This window comes from Lissotriton helveticus, chromosome 3_2 (genome assembly GCF_964261635.1).
Source record: "Lissotriton helveticus chromosome 3_2, aLisHel1.1, whole genome shotgun sequence".
NCBI lineage: Eukaryota > Metazoa > Chordata > Amphibia > Caudata > Salamandridae > Lissotriton > Lissotriton helveticus.
Window position 1 is genome coordinate 255,971,174 of NC_136062.1, and position 12,962 is coordinate 255,984,135.

The 12,962-nt window shown below is 48.0% G+C and overlaps 1 protein-coding gene across 1 annotated transcript; it reads right to left on the reverse strand.

The window, feature by feature from the left end:
* Window positions 1-603: 603 nt before the first annotated feature.
* Window positions 604-11,800, reverse strand: LOC144826629 (beta-1,3-galactosyl-O-glycosyl-glycoprotein beta-1,6-N-acetylglucosaminyltransferase 3-like). Its single transcript, XM_078685159.1, has one exon. It carries the CDS (start codon window positions 10,130-10,132, stop codon window positions 8,813-8,815), a length of 1,320 nt encoding a protein of 439 aa, XP_078541285.1. The 5' UTR covers window positions 10,133-11,800; the 3' UTR covers window positions 604-8,812.
* Between the last annotated feature and the right edge of the window lie 1,162 nt (window positions 11,801-12,962).

Below are 12,962 nucleotides of genomic sequence, written 5' to 3' on the forward strand. Positions count from 1 at the left end.
GATTTGTTTTCTAGAAAGGTGCACAGCATTGCTGGAATTTTGATTGAGCAATGATGGAGCAATGGAAAGGGAATCAGTGGGCTTAAAATTATTAGGAGGGTTGGAAGGAATGCAGGTGTGCCAGGGACATAGCACAGGCACGTGGTGAGGCCTCCGACTGCGCTGCCAAGGCATCAGGATGTCCAAAGGTACTGCCAATTCAGGTACTGCGGTTGGAAGACCCCTTTTCCTGTAAATTCTTCTAGCAGGTCTGTTTTTGTGAATTTGAGTGCCGTCATCGGTTCTTTCTGTTCAGATCTCCTGTCTCATGTGACCACTGTCTACTCTTCAAGATAGAAGTCATATTTCTAGGACATAGGGCAGGTTACTATGAAGCAAGGCAGTGATAAGGTTTGATAGCATTCCTGGTTCCAGTCAGGTTTTCCAGCTACCTACTCCTGGGTTGGGTTGGGAAAATTAAACATCCATGCTGCTCACCATTTAAAGGTTGAGCAGTGGCTATTTCTGTAGGTATGTGCTTCACAGCAATGGGCAATTACTGGAAAGAATATATATTTAGTTCAATTATGACACACTGAGACACAAATATGCACCAGTTTAGTATCCATGCAACAACACAAGTTTATTGGCAATAAATGAAAACAATGTGATTTTGAATCAAGCAGAGTGTTATAAAACCACTGCACTGCCTCTGGATAATGACTGATACTCTGCAACCATTGACATAACTTAATATATCAGTCTGCAAAAGTTGAGATACTTGTAGAGTGTTGTGATGCGCTTTTTCATAGCACCATAGTTAAACGGATGTGTTGCAGGACTTCTGAGATTTAGAGTTCTATGTTACAGGTTTTGATGCACATTGCAGCAGTCACCTGACCACATGTGTTAAACAGAAAAAGAGCTTTAATAAGCACACCTATGAAAGGAGCTTATCTCCACCCTCATGTTGGTTAACTCAAGTACAATATTTGATCGGGCATAAGGAATTCAGAAAGTGTGCTTACTCCTGTTGACTCCTGAGGGGAGTTCAGTCACCTCATTTTTTTTTTTATAAATTGGTAGTTTGCAATGGGAAGACTCCTTTACCATGTGGTAATAGTATTGACTAATAATATTCCTGAAGGGTCATTACATGCTCGCTGTGTGCACTAACTATACTGTAGACCATATTTCTATTGATAGGCTAATCCTATTGGCGAACAGAGGTTTTCAATAATAATGTTCCCTCATTTAAAGTAGCCCTGTCATCCACATTGATGCTCCAAAGGCATCTGAACAGGTTTTTTTCTTTCCCATTTATGTTTCGGTTGTGAAGAATAAGCAATTGGTTACTGCAGTCCCAGCATGCCTGATGCTGATCCTTCCTGCCGTAACAATGAATTGTCTCAGTTTGCTCTCCCCACCTGCAGTTGTGTAGTTCCCTGAAGTAATGGGGGCCAGATTCACAGTTACTGAGATAGCCTGTACCACATGGCTCAATTATGAGTATAAATTAGGAAAAATGATAGGTAGTTTAAGAGAGCACAAGGATGACCTACTTTTTAAATGTAAGCAATGATATCCATTTTACGATTAGACAATGCTGTTATTTCATTGGGAAGTCTCTAATCCTGACCTTTCTGCAGAGACAGTGCACACTCTACTTTTAAACTGTCCCCTCTATACCCTGCAAATTCTGCTTGCTAGTGCTGGTTAAAGACCTATGTAAGTGGTGAGGTGTTAAAAATCCCCCAAATTCCAGCGAGCAAAATAGGTAAACAGATTTCTTGTAGATGGTTTCTCCACTGAGAATCTTTTTTTTACTTTTGGCCTCCGATTTGCTAAAATGCCACAGACCCTAGAGGACATTCATGAAATATTCCTGTAGTTTCAATGGTGCACCAGGAAAGCCTGGTCTTTCCTAGGAGTGGATCCCATATGTTCAAATTTCATAGATCAGAAATTACTTCCACTTTACCAAGGTCACATTTTTTCCTTGGTTTGCCCCTAATGCCAAGGAGTACATACAATATGACATTGCCAGAAATTTGCCATGGATACTTCAGCCACAGTCATGGGTACCTCTAAAAGGTTTCTCCGGTTTACAAGGGTCAGCATTTTGCCATTGAAACCCCTTATAAAATGAGTTCAAGATCTCATATGACAAGTTACCTCAAATATAAGTTTCAGCATTTTGCTATGGATCAATCCTATATGCTAAGAATGACGTGCATCATGTCTGGGCCTTCGGACAGGTGTGTTGCCATTTGTAATGTTCCCCTGCTAATGGGTGTGGCTGGGCTAACGGCTTTCTGATTTACACAGTTCGACTTCCTACAGCCAATGAGCCTCTGTGGAAATATGTGTATATTCATGAGAGTTGTGTAATTTTTGTTTGTGCAGCATAAGAGGTGTGCTCATGTAAGTCCTGAGTGATGGTGAATAGTATGGGTGACTGCAGCATGAGTGGTGTGAGTGTAGGTTTAAAAATGTGCCAATGTTAGTGTAGGGTGAGCTGCATGAATGCAATGTGAGAAGTGGGCCCATGCGAGTGTCGGGTGAGGGGAATGCGTGCAGAGTGAGAGGAGTGAGTGCAGGGTGGTGTGAGCAGTGTAAATGCAGGGTGAGCGGAGTGCCCATGTGTGAGTGCAGGGTGAGCGGCGAGAGTGAGGGGTGAGCTGCAAGAGTGCATGGTAGGAGGAGTTAATGCAGGGAGAGTGGTATGTCCCAGGGAGTTCGGGCAGACTATTGGGCCTGTGTGCAGGCAGGGTGAACATAGTGCCTGAGTGAGTACAGGCTGAGAGGTGTGTCTGTGTGAGTGCAGAGTGAGAAGAGGGAGTGCAGGGTGAGTGTTGTGGCTCCAGGGTGAGTGATGTGCCTGTGTACGTGGTGTGAGCGGAGGGTGAGTGGTGTGCCCTTGTGAGTGAAGGGTGAGCAGTCTAAGTGACGGGACTGCCTCTGTGAGTGCACGGTGAGCGATGTGCTAGTGCGAGAGTAGGATGAGTGAAGTGACTGCAGGATAAGTAATGTGGCCATATGAGTTTGGGTGCAAATAAAAGTTCGGAGTGGGAGGAATGAATGCATGGTGAGTGATGTGTTTGTTAGTGAGATTTCAGGGTTAGTAAAGAGAGTGACATGTGAGTGAAGTGTCACATTAGTGCAGGGTGAGCAGCATGCTGGTGTGACTGCAGAATGAGTGCAGGGTGACAAGCGTGAGTAAATGGCAAGTGGTGTGAGTACAGTGTGGGTACTGTGAGTTCATGGTGAGCGGTTTATTAGTGTTATGTCAGGTTAGGAGGAGGATGAATGATGTGAGTACATGTTGATAGCTGTGAGTGCAGGCTGAGCGCGAAAGTGAAGGGTGAAGGTGAGACTGAGGAGTGAGTTGTGTGAATGCAGGATAGATTCCCAGACACTTGGAGTAACTCAGCATGGGTTGCCAGCTTCTTTTAAGTATGTCTCAAAGGAGAAATTCTTTGAAATATGCTGTTAAATGAGAATGTGCAAGGCAGTCAGGAAGGCCTCTGTGAATAACTATATTTTGCACACCACTAGCCCATTGTTTGACTTATATTTGGTCTCAATTCCAATCAGTTTTCATAGGCATTTGTTAACATGTTTGAGAGTCAACACTTTGAACTTTAAGGTACTTTTTATGTTGCCAACTTCATATCATGTGATTTTACCACTATGGCCCTGTGATGATCAATCTACTCAATGTACATTGCACTTAATCTTTTTTTGTAAATATTATGTTTTTTTCTAGATGCCGCTTCCTGCTGCTTTTTTTGAAAGATCTGAATTTTAGGCATTAAGTTAGCCATGGTTATGTTGCTACCTTCGATTCACATATGTTGGGCTGTTGTGAAATTTTTACTGTATGCTATCAAATTACGGAAATTGCTGAGCTGATCTTGGACATTTTATTGGTATTTAGCTGTACGTGTGTATTTTAGGATTCTACTGAAATAGCTTTTATTGTTTTTTAACTGCACTTTTATGGCTGATGCATGCAACTGAATAAAGTAAGACTTGACTGATCTCACGTAGCCTGTTATTGACGGTTGGCGAGTAGGGCTTCAGATACAAGTTAAACTATTGCTATTAGGCATCAATCAGGGATGGAGGCTGGAGGAAATAAATAATTTGCTGATCCTGCAACAAACTGGGTGTCGTGATTTGGGTTGCAAGTTGACCGGTTTTCTACCAGCACCACTGGTATTTTGCTATCCTGGTTAACACAAAAATAAGCAAAATCACATAAAGCTGTTAGTTTTAGCCTTTATCTGTACATACTTTCAAACAGCAAATATAAATAGAATGTACTTTTAAATGTGTTAACGATCAGTAACTAATAATTAAACAAAGACAGAAAAGTCATATTACAAAGGAATACATATGATTTTGTTTAAAGCTCTATTTAGTATGGTGGCCAGGCCTTTGCAAATACTGAAAAATAACAACAAATGGCCAGTATTTTTCTCTTGGAAAGGTGGAAACTCTTCTCTTGATATGCCTTGTCACCAAATTCATTCTCACAATGTGTCAGCTTAAAGTAAAATAAAAATGTAAGGAATAGGCAGTTTGGAAACCAAGAGGGTACAGGAACCTGAGAAAAAACACAAATTAAGCTCCGTAACAAAGGCATGTAAATGGTCTTTTAAAGACCTATTAAACACTTGGGTGAGGCTGAGATAAAACCCCGCTCAGCCAAATCCACAGCAGCTAAAGAACTGTCTGCATGTCCTGGAAGCTGCAGCTCCTTGGGCTGAGCCACACAACAGTGTTGCGTTCCTCCTACTTTTACACTATTTTTCCCAGCACTAGGCATTTCCTTCACTTACTAAGACTCAGCGCCTTGCTCCTCCACTACCCACTCCTCCCATACTGCTCACGGGTGCAATGAAACTTGAGGGGTCCCATCCTTACAGAGTACATGGAGGGCAAAGCCCCATACCCTGGCTCACCACCTACCACTTTTGCTGAGGAAGGGAGGGCTGGTGCTCGTGGGCTAATGTTACACCACTAATACTTCGCGATACAAAAGGGGATGATGGACGGAGCGCTTGAACAAATCAAACACTCACCCCCAGTCAACTGATCTGGGTTTAATCCATCACCAAAAAATGGGGTGGCTGAGTGGGCTAAAGAATGGTGATGGATTAAACCCAGATCAGTTGACTGGGGGTGAGTGTTTGATTTGCTCAAACGCTCCGACCATCATCCCCTTTTGTACCACTAATACTTCCCCATCCCTTACTTATTTACTCATCCGCTCATCACCACTCTCCTTCATGGTCGCTCCATCCCTCTCCATACACTTGTAACTACGTACAATATTATCTAACATGTGTGAAGAGGGTGTCATTCAGTAGCAGAGCCAAGTACAAGGAAAGGAATGTACCCTCGCCTTAGCTGCTGTTTGAATGATAAACTGCAGCAATAATCTGTTTTTGGGGGGAGGAGGGAGTTGTTTCATAAGCAGGAACTAGACCAGAAGGCATCAGAGCGCTTTACAGGAGCACCAGTTGCATTACAGATGGACACATTCATTCTTCTGATAGGCAGGGGAAATTAAGTGATATGCCCAGAATCATAGGACACTGAGCGTCCCTGTCCAGACCCGAAAGCGGTTCCCCAGCTTCCTGGTCGACCGCACTAGCTGTTAGACCACATCATGTCCCAGGGTACAGTGTGACCCTTGGGCCTCTGGTTCCGGTGCTACTGTACCTGCTGTACCAACGGAATGGACACCCCTGGTGGCATTGCGAGTGTGGCTCTGCAGCCTTTGTGAATTCTGTAGAATGCAATCAGGTGTTAGTGCGAGAAGTCTTCCCTCTCCCGCCTCTGCTGCTGCTCACTGCCCCAGTCCCTTTTCTCTTTATATGCTCCCATCAATTTGCATCTTTTCACGTACATCTGAAGAGAGTCCGACTTTCATTACGAACAGAGCTGTGAATACAATCTACATGCATGTTCCTCAAGTCCGGCCCATTCTGCTGTACAAGCTGTAGGAATCAGTCACGTGCTCTAGCGTGCGCTTCTGGCACAATTAGGGTGGCCAACTGACATGGATGCAAATTAAGGATGGTGAGTGTAAAAATTCAGGACCAGGGGTCAAAATTCAGGACAAACATTTGTGACAACAGGAATGCTTTTCAGACACATCAGTGGATGTAATGCAATAGTGTATATATAAATAGGCAAGGAACATAAGTACAAGTCACTTCTCCTGACCTGCCACTTTCTCCTGCCCGGTCACTTCTCCTACTCCGTCAACGCTCCTTACCTTTCACTGCTCCTGCCCGTTCACTGCTCCTGCCCGTTCACTGCTCCTACCCGTTCACCGCTCCTGCTCATGCCTATTCACTGCTCCTGCCCCGTCACTTCTTCTTCCCCATCATTTCTAATGCCCCATTACCGATACTGCCCCTTCACTGCTCCTGCCCTTTCACTGCTACTGTCCAGTCAGTACTCTTGCTCATGCTCGATCACCGCTCCTCCCTCGTCACTTCTCCTGCTCCTCACTTCCCCTGCCCCCTCTCTTCTCCTGCCCTGTCACTTCTCCTGCCCCGTCACTTCTGCTGCCCCATCACTTCTGTTTCAACGTTCACCGCTCCTGTCCGTTTACCACTCCTGTTCGTTCACCGCTCCTGCCGGGCACTGCTCCTGCTCATGCCTTATCACCTCTCCTGCCCCGTAACATCTCCTGCCCCATCACCACTCCTGCCCATCACTCTTCCTGCTCATGCCTAAACACCTATCCTGCCTGGTCACCTCTCCTGCCTGGTCACCTCTCCTGCCCGGTCACTTCTCCTGCCCCGTCACTACTCCTGCCCCGTCACTTCTCCTGCCCGGTCACCTCTCCTGCCCGGTCACCTCTCCTGCCCGGTCACTTCTCCTGCCCCGTCATTACTCCTGCCTGGTCACTTCTACTGCCCGGTCACCTTTCCTGCCCCGTCATCTCTCCTGCCCCGTCATCTCTCCTGCCCCGTCACCTCTCCTGCCCTGTCACCTCTCCTTTCCTGTTGCCTCTTCTGTCCCCTCTTTTTTCCTGCCTGTCACTGTTCCTGGCCTATCACCACTCCAGCCCGTCACTCCTCCTGCTCATGCCTAATCACCTCTCCTGCCTGGTCACCTCTCCTGCCCTGTCACTTGTCCTGCCCCGTCACTTCTCCTGCCCCATCACTTCTCCTACCCCGTCACTACTCCTGCCTGGCCATTTCTCCTGCCCGGTCACCTCTCCTGCCCATCATCTTTCCTGCCCCATCACCTCTAATGCCCTGTCACCTCTCCTTTCCTGTTGCCTCTTTTGTCCCCTCTTTTTTCCTGCCCAGTCACCACTCCTGCCCGTTCACTGCTCCTGCCCGTTCACTGCTCCTGTCCGGTCAGCACACCTGGTCATGCCCGATCACTTCTCCGGTCCAATCACTTCTCCTATCCCATCACTTCTACTGTCCCATCACTTCTCCTGCCCCGTTCACTGCTCCTATCCGTTCACTGCTCCTGTCCGTTCACTGCTCCTGTTTGTTCAATGCTTCTGCTCATGCCTAATAACCGCACCTGCACGTCACTTCTCCTGCCCTGTCACTTCTACTGCCCGGTCACCTCTCCTTCCCCATCACCTCTCCTTTACAGTTGCCTCTCCTGTCCCGTCACTGCTCCTGCCCCATCACCTCTCCTGCCCCGTCACTTCTCCTGCGCAGTCACTTCTCCTGCTCCGTCACCTCTCCTTTCCTGTCGCCTCTCCTGTCCCCTCACTGATCCTACCCCGTCACTTCTCCTGCCCTGTCACTTCTCCTGCCCAGTCACCTCTCCTGCCCCATCACCTCTCCTTTCCGGCCTCCTCTTCTGTAATGTCACTGCTACTGCCCTGTTCACTCTGTGTACAACATTAACAAATTACACAAGGGGGCAAATTCCCCACAGCTCTCTGTTTGGGAAAAGCTCCTCTGTAATCACTAACTACGATCTCACTGGCACATGATATGCTAAAGGCAGATGGCGGGCACATTGTCATTCGAAAGGGGATATGTAAGCAAAGTCAAGCGAAACAATTACTCTGATCGGACAAAATAAATAACCAATAAGATAACAACATTGGAGTTTGATCTTATCTTTCCATTGATTGATACAAAACCTTACCAAGGAAGTAACTTGGGTTGTGTGCGCTTGACGTTGCTTACATATATACAGAAGGTGGAGCTCTTCTCCCCCTTCCTTTCTCAGAGACCAGGGTTATCTCTGACCAAGTGGCACCAACCACCTAAACCTTACAATTACCCTCTAACCACTACATGCAGAGCGCCATCATATTTCTGAACACTCCCATAACCCTTCGCTGAACTTTGTATTCGAAAGGGGATATTCGGCCTCAGTCAGAATGACAATGGGCCTGCCCACAGTCTGTGAGAGCTCAGGGTGGTGCTGCTGCAGGGCCTGCCCACAGTCTGTGAGAGCTCAGGGTGGGGCTGCTGCAGGGCCTGCCCACAGTCTGTGAGAGCTCAGGGAGGGGCTGCTGCAGCCTCTGGAGTTCAACACAGAGAAGTGCGATCTGGCCCCGGAGAACTTTTAATCTCTTGGGGCTTCTTTCAGAGAACGCTGTAATTAATGTCCAAAATTATGGACAAAAGGCTTCCGAAAAAGGAATGATTATGGATAACGGACATCACACCAAAATGACTGACGGTCCGTGAAATTTATGGATGGTTGGTCACCCTAGGCACAATCCGAATTATGAAAAGTGTGCAGAGGTAGGCGAAAGATGAGATCTTTGGCCACAGGATGTCCGGGATGCCTTTGCCTGTGCAGCACTCAGACAACGGAGTCTTCATCGTTTTTCTCCATACAGCGCCTTGTGTCTGAGATATTCTTCCAGGCACTCGATTGCAGTATTGTCTACCATGGGGTCAAACTTGTTGGCCAAGAGGTGATGATGCTGGAGCATCCAGTTCAGGTCGGCTGCGTCATAGATGCAGACAGCACGCTGGTATCTGCTGGTGCATTGTGGGTAGGGCGCCCCATTTTTGACATCCCCTGCCAAGTCAATCCACTTCACCAGGCGAGCTATGGCATTCATGTCTGAGGTGTCGAACTTTTCATGGTAAGGCATGGAGCCGGGAACTTCGGGCATTCTATTCATGGTGGCCCAGAGGTGCTCATCAGGGCTGTAGGTGTCCTTCTCCCACTCCACCAGCTTTTTGACTACAGGCTCCTCAAACACCGCCTTCACAAAGTCCCTTGAGGCTACGAAGTAGGCATTACCAGAGAACATAGGACTGTTTATGGGTGGAGGAGCCTTCTCCATACCAGTATAGACAATGCTGGAGTTCTGCACCTCGTGGCGCAGCTGCCACCGTAGCTTCTTGTGCTCTGGTGTCTGCTCAGACTCCAAGCTGCTGTGGCCATTCAGCACCAGCAGGGCATGTACCATCTCAGCATTGGTCTTGATTGGGAAGTCGGTGCCACATGTGTTGAGCAGGTACCTCCAGGGCACGGGGCTCCTCAGTAGGTCCTCCATGCAGTTGATGTCTGCCTGGACCCTGGACCAGGAGGCGTAGACCACCCTCTCGAGCTTGGATGCCACAAACACGTTGTCAAAGCACGAGGCGATGGCTTTTACCGCCTTCAGGAAAAGCTCAGGGGCCTTAGCATCCACGTGCACACAGTATACGTTCTGTGGAGCATAGAGAGATCTCAGCAGCCGCTCAAACATCTCAATGTTGTTATGGATGACCATAGAGTAGGCAATGGGGAAGTCCTCCTCTGCGCGGCTCAGTGCAACAGGCAAGAAACGCCTGCTTGCTCGGTAGTGGTTGCAATCCTGTGTCTGAATCAGGTAGTCACTCTCTGTGGTGGGTTGATGCCTCCTGGCCACCTCCAGTCTCTGAAGGGCTGCTTGCTCCAGAGCCTCGAGGTCACCCCTGATGATCCCGGAGCAGTTGATGCCCTGTGAGGGGTGCAGGCGCAGGTGTGTGTACAGGCGCTCCCTGCACGTGAGGGCCTCTGGACCATGAGCATCATTGCGCATATCAGCCAGCTGACAGTCCCTGGAGGGGTACACCGTCAGAAGAAAGATGGCAGACACTACCAAAGCAAAAAGGCCAATTCTCCAAATCACTTTAACCATCTTCCGCCTGAAAATACGCATTGTAAGGCGGGGAGGGGAACAAAACTGCAGTCAGTCTCCAAACTCAAATGAATGCTGGCTGAAGCTCTGGAGATGCACACAGGAATGTGCCTGAAGCTCTGGAGAGACACGGGACGGTGGCTGAAGTTCTAGAGACACATACAGGTTGTTGGCTAAAGCTGACACACTCAGGATGGCAGCCACAGCCCTGGAGAAACACTCAGGAAGGTGGTTGAAGCTCTGGAGAAACACTCCGGAAGGTGGCTGAAGCTGGAAACGCACTCAGGCCAGTGGCTGAACCTCTAAAGACACATACAGGATGCTGGCTGCAGTTCTGGAGACACACAAAGGTTGTTAGCTGTAGCTGGAGACGCACTTAGGATGGTTGCCGAAACTCTGGAGAGACACAGGATGGTGGCTGTAGCTGGAGACGCACTAAGGATGGTGGCTGACCCTCTGGAAACACCCACAGAATGGTGGCTGAAGTTCTGGAGACACGCACAGGCTGTTAGCTGAAGCTCTGGAGACACGTTCAGGATGGTGGTCACAGCCTTGGAGAAACACTCAGGATGGTGGCTGAAGCCCTGGAGACGCACTCAGGATGGTGGCTGAAGCCTTGGAGAAACACTCAGGAAGGTGGCTGAAGCTCTGGAGACACACACAGGATGGTGGCTGAAGCCCTGGAGACGCACTCAGGAAGGTGGCTGAAGCCCTGGAGACGCACTCAGGATGGTGGCTGAAGTTCTGGTGGGTGTGCTGAAGTTCTGGAGATACACATAGGTTTTTAGCTGAAGCTCTGGAGACACAAACAGGATGGTGGCTGAAGACCTGGAGACACAGTCAGGATGGTGGCTGAAGCCCTGGAGACGCAGTCAGGATGGTGGCTGAAGCTCTGGAGACGCACCCAGGATGGTGGCTGAAGCTCTAGAGGCACACCCAGGATGGTGGCTGAAGTTCTGGAGACACACATAGGTTTTTAGCTGAAGCTCTGGAGACACAAACAGGTTGCTGGCTGAAGACCTGGAGACACAGTCAGGATGACGGCCACATCCCTAGAGAACACTCAGGGTGGTGACTGAAGCTCTGGAGACAGACTAAGGATGTCAGTTGTAGCTTTGCAGGCACACGCAGCAGCAGACTGGGAGGCTCATCTGGGAGGCTTCTTGGTGCTCCGGAAGACAAGCGTAGTCACAGCTGAGATGCTGGCTGGTTCTCAAAGTGCGCACACAGGACGCAGCCTGGAGTCTCGAGAGACAACTGGGACGCTCGTTGGTGCTCTGGGGCACGCGCGGGCAACACAGCCGGGGCTCTGGTTGGTGCTCCGGGGCACGCGCGGGCAACACAGCCGGGGCTCTGGTTGGTGCTCCGGGGCACGCGCGGGAAACACACCTGGGGTGCTGGTTGGTTCTTTGGCTGCTCGAGATGCCGAGTGATGCCCTGGAGACACAACCCGCCTTTGCTCTAAAAGCACAGTTATAAGGGCGCCGGCCTGTATTTCTCGGTTGACTGTTTCCCGGAGAACAAGTTCCGCCCAGAGACTGAGTCACCGTAAAAAAATCCAGTTGACAAATGTTCAGGGCGAGGCAATTCGCACACAGGGGCGTAGATTCAGGGGTGGGTGCGTGGAGGGTAGGAGTTCCAACCCCCTAATAATTGGGTATGGGTGCTTTCAGTCGGGTATTGCGAGATGTCTGTCAGGTTTCACCTGAGGGTTTTACAGAAATAGACAACATCTCACAGACAGTCGCTCTCTCATCTCTGTTTGGAAGAATGTAAAAATGTTGGCTCTTTTGAACAATATTATATTTTTAGTACTCCCAACAATATGCACTGCACCTTAAGCCCCACACACTGTTTTTCTTAGAATCTATTTTCACAACCCATACCAGCGTGCACATAGGGAACTCAGTAGTTCACACCCTCAGTCTTACTGTCCAAGCTACGCCCCTGCTCGCACCGCCCATTATTGACACAGCACCCATTTGTGACCTTTGGATTTATCCACATTTCCGCGTTCTAAATAAAGCTGCCGTCGGAGAGTTTGAATAAGGGTAACACATGGAGGAGGGGCGTGAATAATCAGGTTATTATTATGAGTATAATCATTATTAATCAGGTTATTATTATGATTACAATACTTATCAATTAGGTTATTATTACGATTATAATCATTATTAATCAGTTTATTATTACTATTAGAATCATTCTTTTTTCTTTTATTAGAATCACTGTTAATCAGGTTATTATTATGATTATCATCATTATTATTATGGTTTTATCGCGGAAGTTTTTGTATAGTACATAGCGTGCAAATTCCTTGTCCCTATATTGCATAGTGGAACCTCAATCTTGCTTAGGCTTTTGTTGCAGAGTTGACAAATTTATGCGGCAAGAAGTGTCAAAGGATGCGGCGAACAGTTGCACATTTCGTGATAGTATAACTTCATTATTTTGTGATTTTCACCCATTGGGAAGGGCCTTTCACTGCCTACAATCCATCACTGTAGTGAGCTACAAACTGTTTTTTTTGTTAAAATCTGCAAATAATGCAGCAAAAGAGTATGTGGCAATTGAGGCAAACACATAGTTGTGTGGAATACGCCGCAGCTGCGAAATCGCATAATTCCAGTGGCCCTGCAGACAGGGCTGGGCAATTATCGTTTTATTCTTGCACTGGAAGGGTATAACTCTTCTAATGGCAAAAAATAGGGCTGGAGGCCATCCCGGACCGCTATCTGGGGACATCAAGGCAATTCCACTTAGGAAAAGTGTCCTATTAACTCATTCCATGTGTTTAAACTGTCCGCCCACTGAACCCAGTGACCAAGCCTGTAGGTGTGGCATCTGCACC

Bases quoted from the DNA above. Each gene is read 5' to 3' on its own strand.
- LOC144826629 (XM_078685159.1), bottom strand. From the start codon at position 10,132: ATGCGTATTTTCAGGCGGAAGATGGTTAAAGTGATTTGGAGAATTGGC.